Below are 26,249 nucleotides of genomic sequence, written 5' to 3'. Positions count from 1 at the left end.
GGACAGCGACGGTAAGGTTTAGCGTTAGGCTTGAACTGCTTGAACGGCGTTCAAACGCGGGTGCGACTCTACGCAGGTGCGGCATACACGGATGCGCCAAGCTTTCTAGCACTTTGAAAAGCTTTAAGACACCGTGTAGGGCGTGTAATATTGCTTTGCATATTTTAATAGTCCGAGAAGGCTTGAGATAAAAGGCATGCGCTGTGAATGAAATGCTTGGGTGGTTTTCGTTTACGCGCTGCCTGTGTGAAAACAATTCGGAAGAATAATGCAGTCAAGAACATAAGGCATGGCTTGAGCTACTTCGGCGGTTTATTAGCATAGCAACTACGCTTCATATAGGCCATAGATATACATATCGTCGACACACGCGTAAATATATACCAAGCATCACGGTGAGAGCGAAAATTTGTCTGAAGTGTCTCTATAATTGCTATCGTAGCAAAATCTTGGATGCGAGAGGAGGTGCATATAACGCAGCGAGAAACTGGGCATGTTGCGCGGCAAAAATGAGGTGGCTATAATTTTCGCAGGCAGACGTCGCATAAGAAAGGAAAGGAAGAGGTCCATACGTTGCTTCCTCCTTCCATGTAGAATTGGGCATAACATTGCCGAGAAACAAACGTCCTGCGAAGCAGGGACAGGGCAAATGCAGCTCCAGAGTGATAGCCATAATCACCTTGCCGTCCTACCTTCCTATACCGACTTCATGCAGAGCCTTATTCCTCGCCGAAGCATCGGCTGAAGTATTATTGAGATAGCAATTATTCGGACGCTGGAGGCGGCTCGTTTTCACCGTTGGCGTTGTCGTGCTGTCACGGTGTGCACGGGTGCTCCCCGCGCTGGCGATTAGGTCTCCAAAGACGCGCAGTACGTTTGGCTGCGAAAGCGGCGAAGGCCAAGCAGATCGTCGCGTAACGCTGCGCTCAATCCGCTCTGCCAAAGCCGGGGCAGCTTCCACTGCTGGCGGGAGCGTGTGCGCACGCGAATTATTCGTTACCCGCCGTGGTTGCTCAGTGGCTATGGTGTTAGGCTGCTGAGCACGAGGTCGCGGGATAGAATCCCGGCCACGGCGGCCGCATTTCGATGGGGGCGAAATGCGAAACCACCCGTGTACTTATATTTAGGTGCACGTTAAAGAACCCCAGGTGGTCGAAATTTCCGGAGTCCTCCACTACGGCGTGCCTCATAATCAGAAAGTGGTTTTGGCACGTAAAACTCCATAACTTAAACTTAACTTAATTATTCGTTCCTGATGGGCAGCTGTGTGTAAACCACAGCGGGGTGCATACATTGGCCTGAGCGGAACAGGCTTCATAAAACGTCAAGATAAATCATTCTGATCTTCTTTCTTTTATTGGTTGGTGACGAACGCTGATGATTTTCGTTTCGTCTCATCTCGAGATGAGAACGCCTGCTTGCCACGCCAGCTTTCCGACATGCTTTGGCATAGCGATGAACTTTGCTATCGCTCTGAATGCGTCACCTTTGGGCGAAACTGCCTTTTCTTTCAATTATATGGACACTCCAAGCGAATTTTCGCCGTCGGCGTTGCCGCGACGCTTCCATATGTTTAGCTTTATGTGCGCTCTATGCTTATCCGCGCTGTAGACATGCGGGTTGCATTGCTACACTGTATTCTGTCGCTAAAATTGCTCATACCAGCTCTGGCGTTCTTGATTAAAGTTATTCCTCCGAAATTTGATAACTGGAGCCCCCAAATTATTGTCACGAAACGTAACGTTCAAAGCGCAGGCATTTTATCTTAAATCTTATCAGACTATCAAATAATAAAATCGCAGCACAATATCAGCGGTCAAACTTGCAAATGATGTTATTTTACTCGGCTCGACTCTTTACGGGCAGCTCAGTGGCGCCTGTGCGAGGTCACTACAGGCCCTACACGCATGTCGTGAAAGCTTTTAAGGGGGCCAGAAATTTCGGCGCATCCACGTATGTGGCCTCCGCTTCAACCGGACCCGCGTATATTTAGAACACCGTCCGAGAAGCTCGAGCAAGTGCAACGCTAAACCATGCTATATATATATATATATATATATATATATATATATATATATGTATATATATATATATATGCACTAATTCGTGAGTGCGTGTCTTGTCTGTTTCGCTGGTATAAGGTTTACACCAATAGCTGCAAGATAATTCCTTGCACCCACTATATTACGCGCTGCTGAGACAGCTTTACGTTTTACGTTGCCCCAAAGTTGTAGCAACGACCTTGGTTGTGGCTGGGCATGTGTCCACCTCTTGGAAAAGGAGCGTGTGCCGTCAAGAGTAAAGGTGAAAGTATCGACCTAAACGAAAGGAAAAAAATATGAAGCAGCAGTTGAATCTTGTGCGCCGTATAGCCCTGTGCCTCTGAAAAGAATTCGCCGACTGATTGGAAGTGTGCTGGTTAGCACTGACTTCACCCTATTGCATAAACTGCACACAACAACTGCTTTGTTATTAATCGCTTGAAACCTTCATTGAATACTTCCGCTGCAGTTTCCTGTTGAGATGAGTCGCATAGACTGAGACAGATACCGACAAGTAATAGATAGTTCAAGCGCGGTGCAAGGTTGGTCGCTTAGATGGAAGGTCTTCGTTTTGGTGTTCAGCGAATAGGCGCGCGAGAAAGTCAGGCTTATACGCATGCCTGGCCGTGCCTAGGGCGAAGGTGGCTCCTTTCCTGAATCCTTGAACTGATAGAAACCATGACCGCGTTTCTTGCGTTAACCTTGACCGTAAGGCCTACGGAGCTTGCTTGACATTTGAGCGCAAAAGAACGTCGCGCTTCAGCCGGCGGCATGGCGCCATGCTGCGAGATACTGCTACATAGCAGCACGTTAACGGCGAGCAGTTCAGAACGGGCAACACGTTGGCAAACTTACAGCCAATCAAAGTGGCCGCTTTGGCGTGCGGGTGGCAGCTTCACCTCTGCGGATGGCGATCTTATGTGTGGGAACCGTCCTCTTTGTGTGCCGTTCACTTATTGCGATATCGATTATGAACATTCGAGAGAGCTCGCGCTGCCGCCACCGCCGCCGCAGTGCGGTCCTGCTATCGACGGCGTATATATGCGGCCTGCGCGCGTGCAATGTTGGGTCTCCAGAGAGGCGTATAGTGCGCTTGGCTGCGAAAATTACGAAGCCAAGTGGACGCACCGCCAGGCTTCTTTCAGTCGGCTCTGGCTTTCGCCACTGGCATGACCGTTGCGCGTGCACACATTGACGGTCTTGTCGAGAAGGACTGTGCATACCCGCACCGCGCGACTGGCCGCTCGCGGCACTTTGCATGCATTCGCGGGCTTCTTTCACGCTCGCAAAAACACTTTTGCGTATCACGTATTGAGCAACAGAAAGCTGTTTCGCGAGTTTCTCATGTTGTTGCTCTGCAATTTTCTCATTCACCCTTTTCACCTTATTGTAATGTTTGAGAAGGTGATTAATTAAGGCAGATTATGTAATTAGGATGAATACAAGATAGTTTGAGCATCTTGAAGCGACGGCAAACAACATTTCCTTGGTTCTGCCCAGCTACGTGCTGTTCGCATACTTTTAAACTCTGGCTAAAGTTAGCTGGGACACCCTGTATAAACCGTGTATGCTAACTGTCAAAGTAGTGCGAGTAAACGCATATCGGTTCTGTGTAAATAAAAAAAAACAAACAAAATATAATGCCTATGTAAAGCTTGAACTGCATATCGCCGGCTCACTGGCACCTCTAAAGCACGCCGACTTTTTATGAAACAGTGAATGGTGTTCAACAACTGCTTTGATTTATTTTCGGTGTGCTCTACTGTGTGAGCCCATTCTTCGCTAATCCTCTCTAATGGGCATGTGCCAATGCGACACGAGGAGTGTAGAGGCCTTGCATGCATTTGCGTGTATATGCCAAACGTGACACAACTGATATAGAATTCACGACCTTTGCAATGCATAAACGTAATCGTTGCACGAGCTTGCGCGTTTGATCCGATGAAAGTGTACAAAGTCGTGCGCATCGCCGTTAGCGGTGTAGCTTTTATTTAACTGCTTCCTTGAAGCTTCGTGCAACATATACTCACACATGTGCGTTGGTCATTTCTCTTTCCGACATCCATGAAACTGACCGCTAAGACTTACCCGAACGTACTGTATATACTGTCGAACATTTAGTATCCCAGTCAACATGACATGAACACATCACCAACATCACAGGAAAAAAAGTCTTTATTATAACGCGTCAGAATGGCTGAAAATTATTGCTGAGGTCCTTGTGTCACACCTGAGCTGCAATCAGTTGGAAATGCTAATTTGTCGTTCCTCTTAACAGTGCAGCGCGCTATACCCTCGATTGCAAACATTACGAACCACTGACGTGTTCTTTAATCCGCGACCCCGCATTACCTACGGACCGCTCAGTCGCCGTTCTTTGTCGTTGACAACGTAGTGTGGTGACCAATATCATTCTGTGGTAGAGACAGCAACGACTTCGCCTTTCCCGGGAGGAATCAGTTGTTCGAAACCAGGGTTGTGGTACAGCACTCTGGCTAGGGATCTGTTGTCTTTGAACACGGGACTGCACACTATGGGCACGACTTGGATTTCATTTTAAAGGTGACTTCCTCCCGCCCTTTGCTTGTTGTCATAACAAAAGGAAACTCAATCGCCGCCTCGACAGCTAAAAAAATAATTAAAAATCCGATCCCATTATTTCAAGACGACGGAGGACTTCGTCTCCGTTTTTCAGGTTGCCCGATATGCATACTCACACCAAACGGACGTAGCCTGCTATTGTTCTATGCTTGATGTTATTCGGTGACAGGAAGCATTGTCATTTGTACAGCGCTGATGCATCGGGCTGCCCTTCTATTGTTTACGTAGCAGAGTCAAAACACGTGCGCTGTCGGCCGTTTCGAGAGCGTCTGCATACCCTTAAGAAAATATGAGATGAGATTCACATGAACGTCTCATGAGTTTTGACATCACAGCCATTTAACTTTCTTATGTGTTTCTTTGGAATTTCCTGATGCATTCCTAATGTCATTCTAAAACATATTGGCCGCCATCATTCTGGTGAATACTTCATGAGTGTTTTTCTTGTGAGCATGAAATGTCTTCCTAATGTGCGCTCCAGAGCAGTTTTCTTGTGACTGTCTCATGTCTTCCTAATGAACCTCTAATCAGCTTATGCATTAGATTGCTGGCGTTCATAGCATTCCTGTAATAAAATTAGCCACCACGTGTGGTGACATTTTCCTATTTGTCCCGATGGCAGTCTCAGACCTTACATAAAGATGTTACCTGTGCCTGACCGTCATTGATGCTTGATACATACATATATATATATATATATTCAAGCGAAAGTGCAGCATTTTTCACAACATGTACATGGGCCCGTACATATACTGCATGTTAGACGTTATTCAACGAAAGAAAGTTAAAAACATTTATTGAGCATATCCACGCTTCCTTGAACGCAGGAGGAGGTTAAATGAAAGGAAAACATCCTATATGTCTGGTTACAGATGTGACATTTTCCTTTCATTTAATCTCGCTACTTATCATTGAGGAGAGGCTGTTCTTGAGGTTGAGGGTCGTCTTCTTGAAGTGAGTGCAGATGTACCCTGCATGGTAGAAAGGACAGAAAATTAAGAAAACTTGGCAATCAACCGCGGAAATGCATACTAGATCACTTGCTACGGAACGATTTGGAGATGTTATAGCTAGTTCTGCGAAAAATTTATGTGATGTCGGTTCACACAAAGTTGTTGAGGAACCAATGTGTGGCCAATGGGTGCAGCAGTAACTACATTACGCAGAAATGGCTCGTGGCTGTACATACGTGCAACGTGGATCAGCTGTGGCATGTGTACGTATTGTGAACTACTTCGGCTGTATCGGTTTCCACTCGAAAAAGGGCAGCAGTGTCTGTGGATTGCTAGCGTGAATGGGAAAATCTTCTCACTATCTGATTACATGGCGTGGAAATGAGCATAGGAGTGAGTGCTCGTGTATGGGCTGCCCAATGCATCCCCGAGACATCCAAGTGCGAGTCGTTATAGATTATTTGCATCAGCTACCGGCACCGTTCTCGTGCATTTCAAGTCTACTACGTCGTGCCTGTGGGGGCCTCCACTATAATGGCATGCATCACAATCGAGGAATGCACCACACCATGTCTGGTGTTTTTTATTGTTTGCACCAGAGCGCTTCTTTTTCAGAGGGAGGACACAAGTTCAAAAACAAATCTATAAAAGCATGATAAGCAATACTTGCATAAAAAAATTGTATAAATAAGCATCGCGAGTGCTATTCCATATGGTTAGAGAGTGCTCGTCTTGTCATGCAATCATATTGACACGTGTACTTGCTTATCTTTATCGGGCGACCATGTTTCACCGCCTAACAAATGTTATCGCACAGCTCAGGACGCGCCTGCTTGTATGGGAAGTTTCTGGAATGTTATCCGATGTCTGTCACCGAACCTTGCGTAATCTGATTGCATGTATGCGCGACGCGAATAGTGTAGAACTTTGTGGAAGACACGCGGGTCCCAGGGATTACTCTGGAACATTCGACGCCTGGTGTATAAAAGCCGACGCGCTTGACCTGCTGATCAGATTCTCGACGATCGCCGACTGTGTTCGCCGTTTTCGGTGAGCCTTGAGTGTAGCCCGTTTTTTTTTTTTTTTTTTCTGGGCACAGGTTCGCCCAATGAAGTTAGTTTCGCCATTCACAGTTTTGTTGCTGTGTCCTCAACCGTCACTACCACGTGACAATATTGAGCGTTGGCTGACACACGTCCCATTTTTGGATGTGGTATTCCTCAGTGATTTTCTTGCATTAATCGGTTGCCATAGTTCAACAAAACAGATGAATAACCTAAATCCGGTGCACAGCTCGTCGTGTCAATGCATAGTCGAGTGGGGCGAGCACACTGGTCCCTTGAGTTAATTATGGTGCGTCCCTAGGCACATGCTGAAGCACCGGCCAGTCTGCATGCCCCATGTACATTTAAACAAATCTATACATGATCAAAAGAATAGGCTACACTACCCCTGACAGACACGAGACAAATTTTGGGTACCTTTGACTAAGTTAGCCTCCACTTCCCGGGTGCCTTTCTCAATTCACTTGTGGACTGGTGCGCACATATATTCCCACGAAAAAAAAAAAAAGATTAAAAAAAATAAAGCAGGCAGGATATGCACAATTCACACTTGAATTGAGAAAGGCAAGGGGGCAAGCGAGGCTTGCTTGGTTAAAAATGCCGCAAGATTTGGCCAGTGTGTGTCAGAGGCAGTGTACTGTATTCCTTTCACATGTGATCAAATGTACATAGGGCAGACTGGCCGGTGCCTAAACATGTGTCTATGAGATCACCGTATTTCATTCAAAAGACCAATATTTTCGTCCGACTTGGCCATGCATTGCCGCAATATGGCTTCAGGTCTGATTAGGATCGTTTATCTGTTTTCATCCACGGTCGAAAATGGGCAAGAGAAATCAGTCAGGTATACCACATAAAGTAACAAGACGCGTGAGCCAGCCGCCGTTATCAATGCACGAAGAAAGGCGTCCTTTCTAGATAAGAAGGGATAGAAATTAGTCTGTGCCTATTTACTTTTTCATGCAAGCACCGTTTATCGTGATTTTATGCCTCCGTATTACAGCTTCTGCCTTCCCTCTCAAATTAACTTGTGCGCAATACAAGCGCGCATCCAGTGTTTTTTTTTTTAATTCTTCCATAAACTTAAACAGTCAGTCGTTAGCCGAGGTCATGTATGGTCTCCCTTCCCTCCTCATGTAAATTTTGTCCTGAAAATTTATGTGAACTGACCCGCAAACTCAAGCGCTATCCGGTCTTGGCAGCTCGACCCTTGAAACGGTACATTCATGTACACAAACGCATGGACGCGTCAGAACGCTTAATTTTAATAGATGAAGTGGTGCGAAATAAATTTTATTGAATAAACAATCACTTACGTCCGCAAACGCACGAACTTGTCGCAGGCGGATGGTCTTGCTAGTGGGTGTGGACAGGCGTTGCTTCAATCAGCGTATATGCGAACATATATATGCTCCCCTTGTTCCGGTGCGTGAGATCGCGTTGATAAATGTTTCATGATTCTTTAACGTATAGCTTCTTGTCTGTTCTTTGTAGTTGCGTTCTTAGGTCTTGTTCAGTGGGCCTTGTTCTCGACGTAAATCATTATTTTCTTGCCTTCTGGTCCGTGCTGTCGATACGTGTTGTTATTCCATTGTTAATACACATATATGACTGTCAGTTGCTTGCAAACCTACTTGTGAATAATTGCACTGCTCCTATGGTACTCAGTGGTTGTAGCCTCTAAGGTACCCTAGTTTGGTTCATGAACCAAGTGGTCCGAATTTTTTCTTCGTCTTCATTAATGAATTCTAAAGTGTAACGTTATATGACATCAGTTGCACTACAACCGAGCACTAAAATGTAAGCTTCGAGTGGGGCACTGGCGCACCAAACTGCGCTATAGATTATGGAATGGAATGGAAAAACTTTATTGCTCTATATCTCAGAGAGGTTGGCGGTGGGCCGGTGTCTTCATGTCTTGAGTCCTGGCCGCTTCACAAGGTCGGCGCCCCTATTCCAGGGCGCCGCTGAGTCTTGCTGCCTCGCAGGCGTGCTGCACAATTGCCCGTTGGGCTGCTAGCTCGACTGAGCAAAGAACGCTTCAACATAACTTTGTAAGCAAGACCTGTGTTGGTGTACGTATGTTAAGCTAACGTTATCCAATGAAAGGTCATTATAGTCTCATCGTGGCCCACACATTGACCCCGCCTTCTGTGAGCACTCCCAATCAAAGTTGATCCGCAGCCGCGCCCACATTCGCAGTATATGTTTATCTAGGACTGCATGCAGTCGTCAATTTCAAGTTATACATTCAAGGTGGAGAAGAAAATCTGAATTATTGCGCGATTTCTGGTCCGTATACTTTTTGCACAGGGGAGATCATTAAACGTTGTTTCAACATGTGATTGTACCCATGAGCTCTAGTTGATTTCGCGTATTCACGTCTAGCGCTTAGCTCCATCGCAACACAGTGCTTGTTTTGGATGAAATGACTTTTGTTTTTTTTGCAAAATAATTCGTACGCTCCCTACTGCGTCGCCTAATGAGACTGGCTGAATAACAAAGTCGAGTTACCGAAAACTTCTTGCATACGCGGCGAAAGCTCACGTTCGTGAATCTCGTTAATACTCGACGTAGAAAGATGAAAGCAAGAGAGAGTCGTGAAACAAAGCGGAAGTTAATCTTCAAAGTGCCATACATGAAGCGTACGTCGACTACTTAATAGTGTGCGCTTTGCCTTTTGAGTTAAATGACGCTGACTCTGACGTCGTTGTGATGTGGTCAAGTCAACAGCAGGACACGAGTGCAAACTATTGCATGCCGCATGAATGCTGCGTGAGATTCCTTCCTCAGCTGGCAGAGCGGTCATCGCACTGGGCCGACGCTTACATTTCCGCACAGTGCGCTCTCTGCATACGGCCATGTTATACTTTGAAGCCTTAGTGTTCAATGTATTCGGCAGTCTTCTCCTTAGGTTAAACGTCGATGCGGGAAACAAAAGACGGTGTAAGATGTGCTGTGTGTGATACGTTGTTTCAGTCATTCGCGTTGAATCCTCCCTTCTTGCGCAAGGTTGTCGACCGGCCCGACCATCAGTGAGGCCCGTGTCTTTGTTGCGCGTTCACTGACCATATGTTATAAATTATATGCACGCAAAATTAGCCCTAGAGTTTCCCTTAATCGATGTGGCGTGCGCGCAGAACAAAATTTAAATATTGTAGTTGAGCAACCCACGGATGTCGAAAATTTGACATGGCTGACACAACGCACTGAAAACGAAGTTGTAGACACGCCGCAAGCGGTCCTAAAATTTGACATCGTGAAATTGAAGAAATGTTAGCACACGATATCGGTAAAAACGGCTAAGAAAGATCTTCCGACATAACATACGCATGATAGTTGCAGAGAATATTATACCGTCACAGTCGGTCTTTCGAAAAACTGTATACTAATGCTTGCAGAGCACTGTGTTGCAAATTTCCTGGCGGCCATGACCCTGCAATTTCGAGAATCTCGTCTTCACTTTATAGCGTCGCTTTAGTATCCATACCGTGTGTTATCTCCTTATATATTTTATATTACCCATGAGATTGATTAAAGAGGGTGAATGATTAAAACTCCAAGCGTTATATCCTTCTGAGACCTGAAGGCAGTTCAGGGAACATTGTCACTTTTCGATGGAGCTTTTATTACCGACTTGAGTGGCACGAGCGAGAAGAAAAGCTATTGTTTAATTTTTACAGTCAGATGCCAGAAGCAGTACCTCCATAGACGGGGACAAAGCAACCACCTCCCCATGCCTCCTATTGTAAGAACTGCTTTTCTTTTCATCGGCATACAGATGAAGATGCAGCATCGTGTGTTAGGTTGCCGTGTTGACGCTGCATCCCGGATTTTCATGTAGTTCCACGGTATCTGAAATGCACTTCATGGTGGTTGCTTTTCGTAGCCTATGACGAGACAATAGCCTAAGTCAAATAATTTTCTCAAAATCTGGCGGTGAGAATATGATTAAAGCAGTTACATACAGTTCCGCGCGCATATTAGATCGTATCCGGGGTCTATATGATGGGCGTCGTAGTTAATTTTGAGAACTATATAAGGCGGTAAGCAATATAATCCGCAAAGTGTCTCGGGAGGATGTAACAGCGTTAAGCTCAAACTCGCTTTCCGAAGATTTCATTCCTTCGTACAGTATGGTACTTATAACCATATGCAGTGCAAACACGTTCAAAAAAATTCTTGGGAGACTGTGGTAAAAGCATTCATGATCTGTGAAACGTAATATCCGGTAATGCTCGCCCAAGCACCACTGAAGAGGAAAAAAGCTACTCTCACCAAAAATTCATCTAATGAAGCTGGGAGGGTGTGAACACGGGTAATTTAAAAAAAAAGAAAAGTTTCCGAACGACCGTTCTCTATGGGCTGGTATCACATTATGTCAATTTGAAGCTGGCCAGAATTTTAAGTATCACCGTTTCCAGTTGAATAGGAAGCCGTAAACTGTCGAAAAGCCTCTCTGTAAAGCTCGTTATCACTGCCTGATCATTAGATAGAGCGCTAAACACTGTTCTGCAGTCCGTAGCCGTGAATTATGCTCAAGAAAATGTAATTTCCCTTCGATGCTTGGATCGAATATTCGATACCCCTTTTTCAGTTTCAACGTAGCCTTGTAAATCGAAATAACGTCCCAAGATGTCGCCTGCCACAAGACAGCATTCGGCAACGTTGGTGTGGGGGACCCCTTGTGGTTTCGTTTACGTCCTCTTTACCTTCGGGCTTCATGAACTACGTTGAGATCGGCGACGGACGACGATGGTACGTTCTGGGAAGCCACCGTTTTTAGCGACCACATGCGGCGGTCAACATAGGCGCCCCCACGTTGGTGATGCGACGTCGTAGTTTTGGACGTAACTGAGGAGTGAAGGAGTGAACGCACAGAAAGGTAACAAGGTAACACACGTGATCTTGTGGAAAGTCAACGGGACATGTGTTTCAGAACGTAAAGGCCAGGAAAACCGGAGCAAGCAGGCAAGCATCAATAATGTTCAGCGTTATATATATCAGGCACGTACCCAGGGGGGGCCCGGGGGGGCCGCCCCCCCCCCGACATTAAGCGCCATACCCCCCCCCCCCCCCCTCTATCCGCCCAAGGCACCACTCCTCACACACATTCTTAAAGCGTCGACAAATCAATCTACTTGGCGGTCAACATTTTGCTGCCTTTTACAGCGAAAGCAGTGTATGACTAACTTCCGTAGTTTTTTTCGGCGTCCGTTAGCAGAAAAAATCATCATGTGTGCCGATCCTGGTGATCGAGCGAAAAGGGTCCAAGATCAATGGCACATACCCCTGTGGACTCTGGAACATATAACGCGCCCTTCGGAATCTTCGGGATTGGTCCACGTATGAGGAGTGCTTAACGCCTGGTTCACCTCCACCGCGGCTAGGCCCGGCATTGCACTACCTTCGGGATGGAACCACGTATGGGGAGCGCTTAACGCCTGCTTCACCTCCACCGCGGGTCGGCCCGGCATTGGACTGCCTTCGGGATGGATCCATGTGTTGGGAGCGCTTAACGCCTGCTTCACCTCCGCCGTGGGTGGGCCCGGTATTGCAATATCTTCGGAAAAGGCCTACGTACGGGGAGTTCTTAATGCCTGCTTCACCTCCACCGCGGGCCGGCCGGGTGTTGCACTATCTTCGGTATCGGCGCACGTATGGGGAGTGCTTAACGCCAGTTTCACCTCCGCCGAGGGTCGGCCCGATTTTGCACTATCTTCAGACCGACCCGCAGCGGAGGTGAAACGCTTTGCTTTTCGTTTGAGAGCTTTGGCTGTCGTCAGCTTTCGCTGTCATTCCATCTTCACAGAGTGGAATGGTTGTCAATTTTTTCACTCCTTCTGGATGGCGGCAGTTATCGGCATCTCCTGGGGTGTGGAGGCCAGTTTTCTCATCGATTCGGTGACCGCGCGATTAACTCAAGATGAATTCAGTTGTCGCCATCTGTTGCAGCAGGCAGGACGTAGTTTATTCTTTTAATTATAATATTTTGCTTTATTTATAATGCCCAACACAATTTTTATGTTACCATATATTCAACGATCACGCGCATCCCTGTTGCTTCTTTAGTTCAACCTTCTCTGTTTAGACTGATCCAGGGGCCAGGAAAGGGATTCGGTTCATAGTCGACTGGTCTGTATGCTCGTTGAACGAGTTGTGGCCGGAGAAAACGCCAGTTGCGTTTAACTTTTCCTTTTGCTTCATTATTTTCTCCAGTGACGGCTCGCCGCGACGCTGGCAGATCCTCGGAACCATATGCCCGCGATATGGGTTAGATTAGGTGGAAAATAAAATATTTCGAAACAGCGTCCATCATTAGACCCTGCAATAACCGTTCAACCCATAAGCAATATGACTGTCACCCGTTAACTCGTCTGGTTTTTTTTCCCTTATTGTACAGCAATTTTCGTGCAAAATCGGCAACTGGAAACGAGAGTCGCAAGGAGATGAGAAATTAAGGGATCTACTAAGGGAGAAAGCCAAGGCAACAGCCTGAACAAGGAGGAAAAGCGAAAATTGTCTGTGAAAATATTTATGGATCAACATCTCTTTATTTAAAAAGTAAGTAGAGAAAACGCCGCTGGAAGTGGAGAATAATTCCGTGTGTTTTAAACGACGCTTCTACAGTTATCAATCGAGCCACCTGACGTAGCCACTTTCCTGCTGTGCTAATGGGGGGGCTCTAACCTTCCGCGGTGGGCGCAGTACGTCTAGAATCGCAGCGTCCTGCGCTCTACGCGGTTGTGCGGGACTGGTGACCACGCATCGTTACGCAACTTCCCTAATAACAACACGTGTCGGTTTTGCTACTTGTTAGAGCAGTAAACGAGGGATCCAAAAGAACTGTGATTATTCCGCAAATATACATTTCTATATAATTCTTCCAGAGCTAATTCAGAACACGCTGCTAGAAATCTTGTATTTCTTTCGCTTGTTCACTTGTTCTTGGCAAGGTTCTTCCTGCGCACCTTTCATGCGCGAGTCCATTTGATGTGGTTCTTTGTTTGCCAAGTAAAGAAGAGGTGTATCTCACAGACGTACCTGTGAGATACACGTTATTTCAATTCTCTTTTGCAACTTTACGCGTCTTTATTGCAAATGGTGGGCATTATTCACATTTGTACTAGTAAAAGTACCCTTTCCCTCATTTGCATAGAAAGTTACCTTGGGTTGCCCCCCCCCCCCCCCCGAAAAAAATTCCGCCGTACGTGCCTGACATATATATATATATATTGCGAAGAGGACTCCAGTGAGCCAGCTTAGAGTTGAAACTTGAAACGAAGGGGCACAATAGGGCGGTTTGAGATAGTTACTTTTTATTTATTTGTCAACAGTTTCAGAGGTGCAACTTCCTTAATCAGGAACATAGTGGCTTCTGATGTTCCTGTGGGCAGCGGCAGTATATACATCACATGGTGATGCTGTCACTTTGTATAGAGGGAGCTGAGTTTCAGCGTAACACCGTTATGCCAGAACCGGAATGACAACTTCTTAAAAAACCCAACTCAAGATCGAAATATACGAGCGCAAACATAGAAAACAGAGCTTCGCTTGTACTCGAAATCAAAATGTAAAACGCTTTGTTAACTCCGGGCACACAAGTTGGCTCGACCTTTTAGCACGGAGCGCCGCACAAAGGACTAGCCCAAGCGCGTCGTCAGATATCGAAGGGGCCACGAACAAGCAAGGGCTCCTTCGTGTCTTCGGCTCGTTGTCTTCGTTTTTTTTTTTCCTTCGCTTCCGGCGCAACCGCATAATTGGTCTACCACAGGACAAGAGGAGCGAAAGGAGAAAAAAGAAAGAAGGCGCGTGAAAAAGCCCGCACAGTTGAGAGCGCTACCGGCTCGCACTCAGCCGCTGGCGCGACATAAAATCGAAACCTCCCGACAGCAGCCGCACTAGCGCCAAGGAGATGAGAGGGTCGGCTTCCTGAGAGGAGCGGTGTCCGCGCGGCGACGAGTGGAGTGTGACCGAGATGGCGCGAAGAGGGTGGGTGGGGGGGGGGAGGGGAGGCAGCGGTTGCTTACAGAGAAAAAAAGGAAGGCGGCGTTGGAAGGCCCCGAGATCGAAGCAGGAGCAGAAGAAGCAGGAGGGAAAGCTCGGCTGCGCGGAACAACCCTGCGCGGTGGCGTCTTCCTTTTGGCCGCGCCGCTTCCGCGCTGTGCGGAACCGGAAGCAGGCGCAGTCCGGAAGAAGCGAAGAGCCAGAAGAGCTCGCCGGAGAGCGTCCCACGCCTCTCCTCCAGAGACAACGGCGGTCGGTTCCGCCTTGTATCGACCCGCGCATCCTCCACTCGCTCCCTGTCCACTCAACGAAAAAAGCTGTGCGCGCCAAGCGGCTGTCCGCGTTGGTTGCCCCGTGCGGTGAAGGCTGCAGTGAGCGCGCGCCATCCCACGGCTCCGTTTCGAACTGTATAGTTGATTGTTAGCCCCGATTCCGTGGCCCTAGTTGTGCATGCAGTGGCGACGGCGTTTCGATGCATAATGTTTAAACAAAAGCAGAAGCCTCATGACCCACTACAAACGGGCCCAACTGGGCTAGTGCAGAGTAGGGTATAACCCCGGGTCGACGCTTGGCCAGCGTCACGACGCGTTAAACCGTCGTTTGCCGGTACTTTATTAAAGTTATCTCTATCCTATCCCTAAGGCATGTTGCCGCAGTCTGCAATGTCGGCGGCTCGCATTTGCTACGTGGGCACTGAGCATGCTTCTTGTAGTTTCCTTTCTTCCTTGTGCCCTACCCTCTTTTCTGTAAGGAAGCTCGCTAGCAATAAACGCTCGTATCTTGCGGGTTGACGTCTTATCGTTCGTTGTCGTGGCGGCCTAGCCGCTCGCTCATGTCACACATATCATGTGCCGTCTTGTATAACTCAGCCTTTTCACGCGCTAGTTCTCAACTCCGCGGATGCCTTCGCCGTGTTAGTGCTTTCAGTGCGGTGAGTCGATCGGTCAGATAGATAGAAACAAAAGATAGCAACACACAGAAAGAAAGAAAGAAAGAAAGAAAGAAAGAGAGAAAGAAAGAAAGAAATATTTCTAAGCGAACTCATTGGCTTCTACGACACGAGGACGAGTGCTTTAGGAAACGCCATTTATCCTGCAGGAAGAAGACAGAGGGAGAAAGAGGGTATCGCACGTTGCTGGTCTCTACCATAAGCTGCTACCACCATATCGGAAGCACCTACGTTGACGCGATATCACTGACATGTGGCACCAAGCTTTGTCGATACGTTTATGCAAACATTTTTGTTGCGAGGTTTGTCTCAGAGAGGAGCTTTTGTGAATTACTTCCGCAGAGGGTCCCTTGCTGCTCCCACCATTCACCATTTCGAGAGCGTGTGTAGTTTACATGCAATCCCACACTGCCGCTCTCGAGTCGCTTCGTGCAGGCAATAACCTTCAGGTTGCTCTCAGTCCTAGTCGAGGGCTGTTGCAACTTTGCCTGTACGTAGATCGGGGAGAAAAAAAAAAAAGAGAACAGAAGTGACTTCTGGCTTTCGAACACTTTCGGGCCAATATCGCAACGTCCCATATTGGATGTCCACTCGCAGCGACGTCGTATCGGTTTCTTTCTTTCTTTCTTTCTTTCTTTCTTTCTTTCTTTCTTTCATTTTCATTTTGTTCACTGCAAGTTTCACGGGGAATCGAGGCCGCCTGATTGTGTGTATGTGTGCATGTGTGCCTTTGTGCTACTACTCTTAGTTCCTGTTTTTTTCTGGTTTTCTTCTTCTTTTCTCTTTCGCTTTGTGCATCCCTCCTCGCTTCGCTTTGTCCCCAATCGCGTTCATTTCTGCGCGGTGATGAAAGCCCGCCCAGCGCACTGTACAGCAGTGAGTTTCCGCGGCGGGCCGCGCTCTCCTTGGCTGCACATGCACACGTGGCCTGCTCCTCAAAAAAGTGGGCCGCTTCGAGCGGTGAAGCTCGCGCGCGTGGCCGTGTTTGCCCGAGAAAAAAAGAAATGGGGTAGCCCTGAAACTGGCCATGCCCTGATGCGGGCACCCGTCAGCTGCATGCTTGCATCCGCAGACGTAAACCCGCATCTGTGTCCCTCTCGGTGCCCACGCAAAGCAAATACCGCTCCCCCAGTGTTGTGGCTGCGGCCGGTGTCGACCTGTGCTCACAAAAAAAAAAAAAAAAAGAAAGGTATCGCACGTTTTTTTTTTTTTTTTCGTGAGTGCTATAGTGCTATTTCTAAAGTTACTGCTACCTTGACAAAATAACTGGAACTCTGAGTGCAACACGCATGCCGGAATGAAACGCGATACGATGAAAAAAAAAAAAGTTACCGTAAGACAGTGCGCAGCAGAACACAGACTTGATGGCTTATTTCTCCTCTTTCAACATTCGCCCGTGTGTCAGATGGTGGGATAATTTATTCGATAGACGCGGAGCTCCTTGGGTTAGGGCATCTTTTTACAGCCGGTTATGCCGTCTCACGGTTTCGAGTGATCGTACGTAAAGGTTGCTCTATAATTTGTGCTTTAACCGTTTGCGTTTCGTTTTGCTTATAAAATGTTCTACGTAACTAACTTGCAGGACAAGCTCGTGTGCATTTGATTATCATGCTGACTACGTGCATTGCATGCTGTATGAACGGACAACGTTCTTTTGAAATACCGAGGCTGGGGACGCTGCCCCAGGGAGCAAGCAGTGAGAGCGTAAGGGTGATTTGTTCGATAGTGAAAGTGGGAGCTTATTTGAGCGTCTTGTCGCTTGTGTGGATACTTTGGTTGTACGTCTCTAGTATTCAGATAGGGGTTCAGATAGCAAAGGATGAGAGCCCGTGAAATCACGAGTGCCGTCATTACTCTGCGGCGGTGGTGCGGTTGGGTCAGGTGACGCTGCGCGTTATCTAGGACTGATGATGTACCACCTTGGCACATTATAAACGGAAATGTTGCGAGGATACAAAAAATACTGAACAAAGCTCGAAGGAAATCTCACGACAAACTTGTGACTTTTATAGCGGAGCAGGGTTTGATTTCTAACCACGAAAAAAAAAAAAAGCACACGCAACTTCTCTAAATCGCAGCGACGGCAGAATAGGTAATGAGCCGGCTCCACACCGATGTCGGGCGAATATGGCGAGGTATTCTCGACAGGGAAGCCTTGATAGACGAGTGTGAGTGGGCGCAGGTCTAGAAGATATGGCCGCTATCGGGGTAATCGCCGTAGTAACTCTCTCAGCTTCTAGGAAGCCCTTATTATACCGTATCAGGGCTGTCCTGGAGCCATCGAACACCGGACTAATTGTTCAATGAGGACCTTTATCCTCTGTTTGGATTGGCAGAATGTGCGGCATTTTCAACTACATGATAAATATGATGATTGTGGTGATGATGATGACGACAACGTCAAACTACAGTTACCTGGACGTGGACTTGGTGCCTCCTCATTCTTTCTTTACATTAAGAAACAAAGTGACCATAAATCGTATCCGGGACGGCCGGAAACTGTTTCTTGAGACGAGACGATTCTCGGACCCTTCAAACTGTTGCCTTCTGAGAAATGATTCTTTATGCTTATCCGCAGGAGAAAGTACCACGTGGTCTTGGATGGCGATAACAGGTGGTTGTTATACAGGTCTCTGGCACGTGTTCATTTTTGCTGACGTGAGCGTCGTGCATTTCCGAAAACGTCATTCGATTGGCGCCTCAAACTAAGAAAGCAGAAAGCGAAAAAATCCGAAGGGCCGACGGTTTGCCCTCTTCGAAGAAAAGAAAAAAAATTGCAGATCCAACGTACATCTTCGGATCTATATGTGGAGAGAAACTTTCGTGAAGTGGTTAATCCGATGCGATAAATTCGCCCATTTCATTCACGCGTCTTTGGCGCAAAGGAAACTGGCTCGCATGCGCATGCGCATGCCCTCGCGCACCCGTGCTACGCTATGTGATTGGCACGACAAAGGAGGAGGAGGAAGAAATAAGGAGAGAAGGCAGGGATGTTAACGATAAATGCGTCTGGCTGGCTGCCCTACTCTGGGGGACGGGAAAGAGGGAATAGAAAGATGACATAGAGAAAGGGAGGGGAGGGGGAGAGAAGCCGCGCTGAGCTCGCGCACGCGCGCGGAGGGCTTGAGCGAGTCGAAGGCGTTCGCATAGGCCAGTCGCCCTCAAGAAAGACAAAAGCACAGCAGTGTACGGTGCGGTTGTGACCTATAATGGTCAGAGCATCGTGCTGCTGTGCTGGGATACCGAGATTCGGTCGCACCATAGGGTGATTAATATTGTTTGTTTTTTTAATTGTGAGCTAATTGGCAAGACAACGGCACCCAGCAGCCACGGCCTCAAGGAAGACCGGGATGATTCGCAAGGAAAGCTTCTCTTAAAAAATAAGTTGAAAAAAGAAAAGAAGATAAGGAAACACACGAAGAATAAGAAGCTTAACTCCTCGGAGTAACGCTTCACATGAAGCACTTCTGGGTCCAAGTAGACGACTTTTAACCCGTTCGTCAGGCGCCTGCGTTGGAATGTTTTGCCGTTGGTCGGATTCCCGCATTACTCGAACCTGTAGCGAGCTTTACCGCGAAGCCGTGACTGCCGGAAGGGTAGAGCGACGGAAAGGCGCGATGCGGGCGCGACCGCATCATCGCTCCCGACATTTGCATTTACTCGTCAGACGCCTGAACCTCGGAAGCAGAGCTATAGCACCAAAGAGGAACAACCTTCTCGAAGTTCAGTGCTGCACTTTGCTGTTTTCCGCTCGTGATCTATGGCTGCCCGACATTCCGGGAAGATCGCTTCTGCTCACTGAAAGTGCATGTTAGCCAACACGAGCTCCGCTGACGTTATCCATTTTTAATTTTTTTAAGGCGCTTTGTTTTGTATATTCATTCGCTCAGCTTTTGGCAGCGAGGAGACAACGGCTTGAACGAGGCTTATGCCAGACAACGCGTCGTCGCATCTGGTGAAACCGTGCTGGTTCGGAAAAAAAGAAGAAAAAAGTATTCAATAACGTAGAGGTCTTGAGGCTACGCCCAGCTGAAAGGAGTAATGCGCCGGAGAAGAGCGGGAGTCGAAATGGAATGGGAAGAAACTTAAAGCTAAAGGTCGCATAAAAATAAAGGGGGGTCTTCGGCTGAGGACTGCGACATTTAGGCTCGACAAATACTGGTACGTGCTGCGTCGTTGGCGCTGTCGTTAAAGGCCAGGCTGTACTTTCGAAGTGAACGTTCGGCGATGCCAGAAAACAGAAGGTACCGGTTGAGTGAGCGATGTTATTTCGATGATGTCTGGAAATATTGGGTCCACAAACATGGCAACAATAATTGTGACTGGAGGTAATATCGTGAGGTTAGTATCTAGAACGATAAAGTGCGATTGTATGTGTGATGTTTTTGATGAGCCGAGCACGCAGCTTAATTTGCGCTGTCGTTGCCGACAATTCCGCAGTGACTCACTCGGCAGTCATTGAAGTAGAATGGCGTGTCCTTTCACGAGCGCTCGCTGGTGAGCCTGCCATATTTCCTACACTAGGTGCTCGTGTAACCCACGGCGTAGGACAAACTGCAGAGTTGGCAGGGCTGCTTTCGAATCGTAGAAAATTGGCCAACGATTTCGCGGCTGCTGGAGCACGTGATTGTTGTACTTCCGGGAGCCGCAAGTGTTGCTATACCATGGACGTCATAATGTGAGAGAATTTAAACTGTTCTTTGGAACAACGCACTTATCCGGTAGGGCGTGTTGAAGTTGGTGGAACGGTCCGTGTGAATGTACATGCGGTCGAAATACAACTCGTTTAGGAGAGGCACGGGCAACTGCTTCAGGACTAACGGTGACAAGTCTGCCTTCCTAACAATCCCAGGATGTAGGGGGCACACGTTAGGTTGCCCGAGACATCACAATGCCGATGCTTGGCGTTTCGCGCGCTTGAAGCCAGATGCCATCGAGCCATGGTGTATCTTCACACTACGACTATACAGGTGTTTCTAGGGTCTTCCGGTGTGGCTGGGCTACTATCAGAAGTACAGGGTATATCAAACCCGAAACTATTCCGGTTAACATCCCTGCTTTTCCCACGTCATTTGTCCATATACATATATATATATATATATCTGTCTAGGGGGTGAGGACTACGGGTCGGAATCCGCTCACAATAAGCGGAATTGGACGCCTTGCTCCTGAGATATATACTATAAATATATATTCCTCAAGGATAGTGTGAACAAAACCGCCGCCTTTTTGCGAGTCACAACAGTTGGTGTATAGATAGCAGCAGCATGTGCAGCTGCACCTCTTTTGTACCCCTCTTCTCCGTTTCTTCCACGCATTCATTTTTCCGCCCTTGATGTCTCCCTTGAAAAATCGGTGTTGTGCCGTAAGACAGATACCCTCGCAACGACGAAATAATAAAGTCAAAACTAGATGTGCTCTAGGCGCGCGCCACGCTGCTGCAGGCATCGCGGAAACAATCGACACATGCGTGTTTTCCTCGCTTTCGTAGCAGCGCGGCTCTCGACTTCGTCGTTTTCCCTTTCATCTGTTTCTCTCTCCCCCTAGTTCGCAACGAGCGCGCGAGAACGTACACCTGCGCATGAAGCAGCAGCAGGCGCAGCAGCGCGCGAAAAGTTTGGCATCGCCGACCTACGGCGCTCGACGCGACGAACCTGTAGCCGCCGTCGGCGTCGCAACCTCACTCTCCCCAGCCCCGGCCGCCTTCCCCTCCGCAAATCCAGAGAGCACCTCTCCCGTTAGTTCGAGCCCGGAGAGCTTCGGCTTAGCTCTCCATCTTCTAGCCGCCGCCTGCTTGGCTTGCCCGCGCCATCCGGCTGCAGACGCTGCTCCCACGTCGACATGTCCACGACGACGGAGCCCGTGCATTGAGCGTTCGTGAATCTAAATTTCCGTTCACGGTCCCCGAGGCTGGTTAACACATTACGCCAGTGAGTTGCGCCTCTTCACCTGTGCCGCCGTGTTGCCGGCCCAGTGATGAGCCTGGGGCCTCCTGCGATGATGCACAATGTACCAGAACAAGGATGCGCGAAAGGTCTGTTTGCACCTCCCTACCAGTCCTGTTAAGTTCGCTTGCCTGCAACGCGGCGGCGTCCACAGCGAGACGCGCGCTCGGCGTCTTCGACGTCGCCGTTGTGCGCACCGCCCTCTTGCGGAAGTTGCGTACATGTCGCCGTTTTCCTCCTTTCCCTCGTTCCCTCTCTCTTTACATGTTTGCGTGCTGCCGTGGCCGAGCGGCTGTGATGCGGCGCCGCTCAGTGACGATGTCGCGGGTTCGCATTCGTTTGTGCTGCGGCGGCTGCCGCGTCCGGTGGTTCTATAGCAGCATAGAGTTTTCTACAAAAATTGCTAGGGGGCTTCGGGGCTCTGCGATCGTTCGTTTACTGTGGGCACGGTGACTGGTACGCGCATTTGTCTAATCTTCGTGCTATGTGGCCTCAGACGTTCTTGCGACGTCGTTTATTTCGCTTTTTTTTTTTTTTTTGTAAATTACTAAGCATCCGTAGTTTTCTAAACACGGGAACGCTATAAGTCTCTGCGCGCATCCATAATCATTGCGAATCGTTGCATTTATTACTCAATGTTTTGTTGAAAATGATCACGTTGCACTGTTGCAAGTTCACTCGGTCTGTGTCGCAAAAATCAGCCATGGAGGGATCTTTCGGACATTGACTAGTGCCATATTGTAGCGGCTACGGGAATTAAACAGCACGTGAGTGTGTGCGTGACGCCTAATGAAGCTTTCTTTCCCCACATTTTCGCATTCCAAAGTGGGGATGCGGGCACTATGCGAGGGCGGGCATTGCACGAGTAAATATGGTACTTGATTTATGTATGCAGGAAGGCGTCATACGCGCTATGATTCGTCTCCTCCAGACGGTGTTCAACACAGAAGACATTAAACTCGTCTGTCCGCTACTGAAGGACATGGAGTGGTAGTCACTATTTTGAGTAACAGTAAGTTCCATCCCATTAGTGGACGCACCCTTTATTTCTCTCTCTCTTTATCGCTGTGCTCTCCTTCTATATCCCTTCCGTCTTCTTCCTGCTCCTACATTACAACACTAATAGCAATTATTGCAATTTATAATAGGAATAACAGGGCGAAGACGAAATACTCATTTGCTGCTGTCGAAACAGCTGCAATTGTCACTAGCATTCGTTCGCAAACTGTACTGTAGACGTAATTTATTAGCGCCTGTTTGAGACATTCTCACAAAATTCCCACAAGTCTTGTCCTCACAACCTTCCTCTTCCTATTCTAGGCAGTATCGCGAGTCATCCCTAAACTCATCACCGCCTTGTATTTAGTAGGGAACTTTCGTGTATATATGATGCGACTTCCCTGCAAGAAATGGCGCAAATCCGCTATGGGGAAGCCGAGAATGCGGTTGTATTCGCAAGTGTATCATGTGCCATAGTTTTGAAAACACACACACACACACACACACACACACACACACACACACACACACACACACACACACACACACACGCACGCACACGCACACACACACACACACACATATCCTGGAAATAAACGTAAAGGGAAATAGAAAATAACAAAACAAAGTTAGAAAGTAAATCGCTTTCAATTAAGGTTACAATGACACATAAAGCATGCTGCTCTCGCCGCACTGTCCAGAAGAGGAAGCCACCAGAACGACATCTCAGGGTATCTGCTATCAGGGAAAATCGGGAACACCTGGAATTTCTAAGAAATATGTCAGTTCTGGGAATTTCATCATCATCATCATCATAACTTATTTGCCATTAAGGTAAGGGGCATTGCATAATTTCAAATAAAAGACAAAAGACCCTCACCATGGTTTCTTTAAATTGGGGAAATGGGGGCAACACTGGTCATGGCGAAGCTAGTGGTTTGCCAGAAGGAAGCGCAGGCCTCAAAGGAACCTGCGCAATTTGGAAATATAATCACCTCTTTTGCTGGTTCGTGAGCGCGAGCTTTGTCGGGTAATTGGAATGGTCGTGAAACGCATGATTCTGTTAAGTCTGATGAGCATCCCGCCTGTTGTACAGCGTTCTACTCTGGCGGCTGCTGCGTATGACGCGGCCGCGCGGGTTCTGTCTTGAAAGCGATCTGCGATGGGGACAGAGTACGCTGAGTGCTGATAGCTTCGTGTGCGCTGTGTTGTCGCCGCTTAGTTCGCACTGAAGCGAGATGCAGCACGAAGGTCAATTTGCTCGCTGCTGCTGCCGTGCTTCCTCAGGACAGCGTTTTACAGCGAGTTTCCGCGGTCATCGACTGAGATGTGTCCATGTTTACTTTTGCGCGCGTGACACCATGTTTGTTAATCTAGTTAGTAAGCAAATGTTTACGAGATGATACGGCCGATAAAACCACTACTTTTACTTCGTACAACTGTCTACTATTTCGCTATCTCAATTGATGTTTCGCCTTTCTGGCGAAACTGTGACTTCATTTTCAATACGCCGAAGGAGGAATGGAAATTGGAGTGGCCTTTTGTGCGTCCCACTGTATAACAGCCTTGAAAAGTAAATGTCTGCATCTCATAATTAGCTTGCTCCTAGGCATGACACAGGCCCTATTCATGAATATTTGCGTTCCCTAGAACAATTTATCATCAGCTGGTCTCTTTGACTCATAACACGAGACCGAATTCTCAGATCGTTTCGTTCGTAAGTGCTCTTTGCCATTTACCGGCTGCCTTCGCTAATGATATGCCTGGCGCCAGGATTAAGTCAAATTTTTCTCTTACGGACATTTCTAGCTTTAGGGCTTCTTGTGAATACAGGCCACGCTCACTAACTCAATTGACTGGAATTAGTTCTTGCGAACCCCTCTAGCATAAGAACTACACTTCGTGAGGCGGGATTTGGGGCCCAATTAACGAAGAGTTCCGTTCATAAGTGTTGTTTGCCATTTGCCCCCCCCCCCCCCCTCCCCTAATATGTCCAACATCAGGTTTGGCTGGAATTAACTCTGGCGAAACAATTCTACAGTAAAAAGTTATTTCGAATACGGGCCCCTATTCGCTAGCGCTCCCCTGAGCGCCCTCAAGAGCCCGTCGATGACGAGGCAAATCCGTGAGCTTTTGTTGCGCTCTTTCTCAGTCATGTGGAGGGTACGCGTAAGGCTCGCCATATGCGCACATTGTGTGTGGGCTGTATAAGAGGACAATGACGACAGCTGCACATGAACGTTACATTTGTGCAGCCACGTAAATATTCGCTTCCTGCTTTGCTCTAGTGCCAGCAGTCGTTGCTTGTCGTCACGCAGATTACTTTCACGGTACTTGAGATAGGACGCGCATAATGAAAGAATAAAGCAGCAAGGGCCCAATTCACAATGCTTTTTGTTCTGGCATTCGCTGTTAGCGGCCGCCATTGTTAAAAGTACGTCTGCTCTCACGATTGGCTGACATCTCTAAAATAAGTTCCTTGTGAATGTTGGCCCAGATGGCTGGCGTTTCGAGGCCGATTTCTCGATGTTGTTTTTTTACAGAATGTCTGCGAACAGCTGTCATGATGGCTTACAACGGACGTAGATGGCGTCCCCGTGAATAAAACTTGTTGTCAGGCACGTATCCTTGTGTCCGATTTAATTATTATCCGTATCGCCGAGCGTAGGATGAGTGCACCTTTAAGAAAACCCATGTTCGCGCTGCATCACGCGAATTTTCCGAATCCCAAGTTCGAAGCTGTAGGCAGTTTCAGGGTTCTTCTATGGTGTTACTTAAAGTATATGCATCTGTCTGCCGCCGTCAAACTCCCCACAGCGACCAACATGAATTGCTCGGCGAACCCGATTTGAGAATATCGAACTACTGGGGTCCATTCTTTATCCTCTAGCTAATACAATGCCATTGTAGTGATGAAGGCTGGGCACAAAACACTAATGTGAGCAACCTGTGTGCAGAAAGCTCAATGTGAAAGATGTACCTTTTCTTTCTTTACATGTCTCTGGGTATGTGGTTGTTTGTGCTGGGAAGCCAGTCGCCTCGTGACTCAGTCGCAGAACCCAGAACATTTCACACTGCAAACGGTTGCTTCTTATTTTTAATTGTACGTCATATAGTGTGTGCGGTATTCCACTGCAGTCAAGAATCCGTTCGCGCAAAGATATCTTTGACAGCTGCGTTCTCACGGAAACATAGAGGACGAAAAAACCGCGTTTGCTACACGAGCGAAAAATAGTGGACCAGCTGCGATAGTTGCTCGCCGAAATGGAAGCCATTCCTCGGTTGCTCAGACACTTATTAAGGGATAGTCCTATATATTTACTAATAGATAGTCCTTAACTTTACGTCGAATTACGTGGCGCATACCTAATATTCTTTCTTTCGTACATGACGCACTATTTTTTTGGTCGCAGATGTGAACAGCGAGAGAAGTCTCCCTACCCTTTGTAGCGTTTGCCTGCTGTGCAGGAAACGCATTGTAAATGTCAATGGAACAAGCGGAGAAACCGCTTGCATGTACTATACAGTCAGCCAGATTTTAAACAATATCGGCTCGAGCGTCGACCGCACGCTTTCTCGGCGCCTTGTAACGGCGAAAAGCGACGAGATATCGCGCGCTCGCAGAACACTCTTCGGTGCATATCGTCCTCTGCTACGCTCTTCCCGTTAGAAAGGCGCACGCCCTGCAT

General features: G+C 47.7%; 1 protein-coding gene across 2 annotated transcripts in view; it reads left to right on the top strand.

Annotated features, from left to right (window-relative positions):
* The window catches only part of LOC126530824 (uncharacterized), a 145,000-nt gene that overhangs the window by 84,459 nt on the left and 34,292 nt on the right, over positions 1 to 26,249 (top strand). Inside the window, exon 1 of one of the 2 annotated variants that reach the window (XM_050178117.3) lies at positions 21,389 to 21,650. The exons of the other annotated variant lie outside the window; for it this stretch is intronic. Coding sequence (XP_050034074.1) covers positions 21,593 to 21,650 — 58 coding nt within the window. The 5' untranslated portion in view covers positions 21,389 to 21,592. Of the gene's footprint in view, positions 1 to 21,388; positions 21,651 to 26,249 lie in introns of those variants that run through there. 2 annotated transcript variants of the gene reach the window in all.

Source organism: Dermacentor andersoni, chromosome 5 (assembly GCF_023375885.2).
Source record: "Dermacentor andersoni chromosome 5, qqDerAnde1_hic_scaffold, whole genome shotgun sequence".
Lineage (NCBI taxonomy): Eukaryota > Metazoa > Arthropoda > Arachnida > Ixodida > Ixodidae > Dermacentor > Dermacentor andersoni.
Note: the sequence above shows the minus strand (reverse complement) of the source record. Positions and strands in the feature narration are given on the sequence as shown.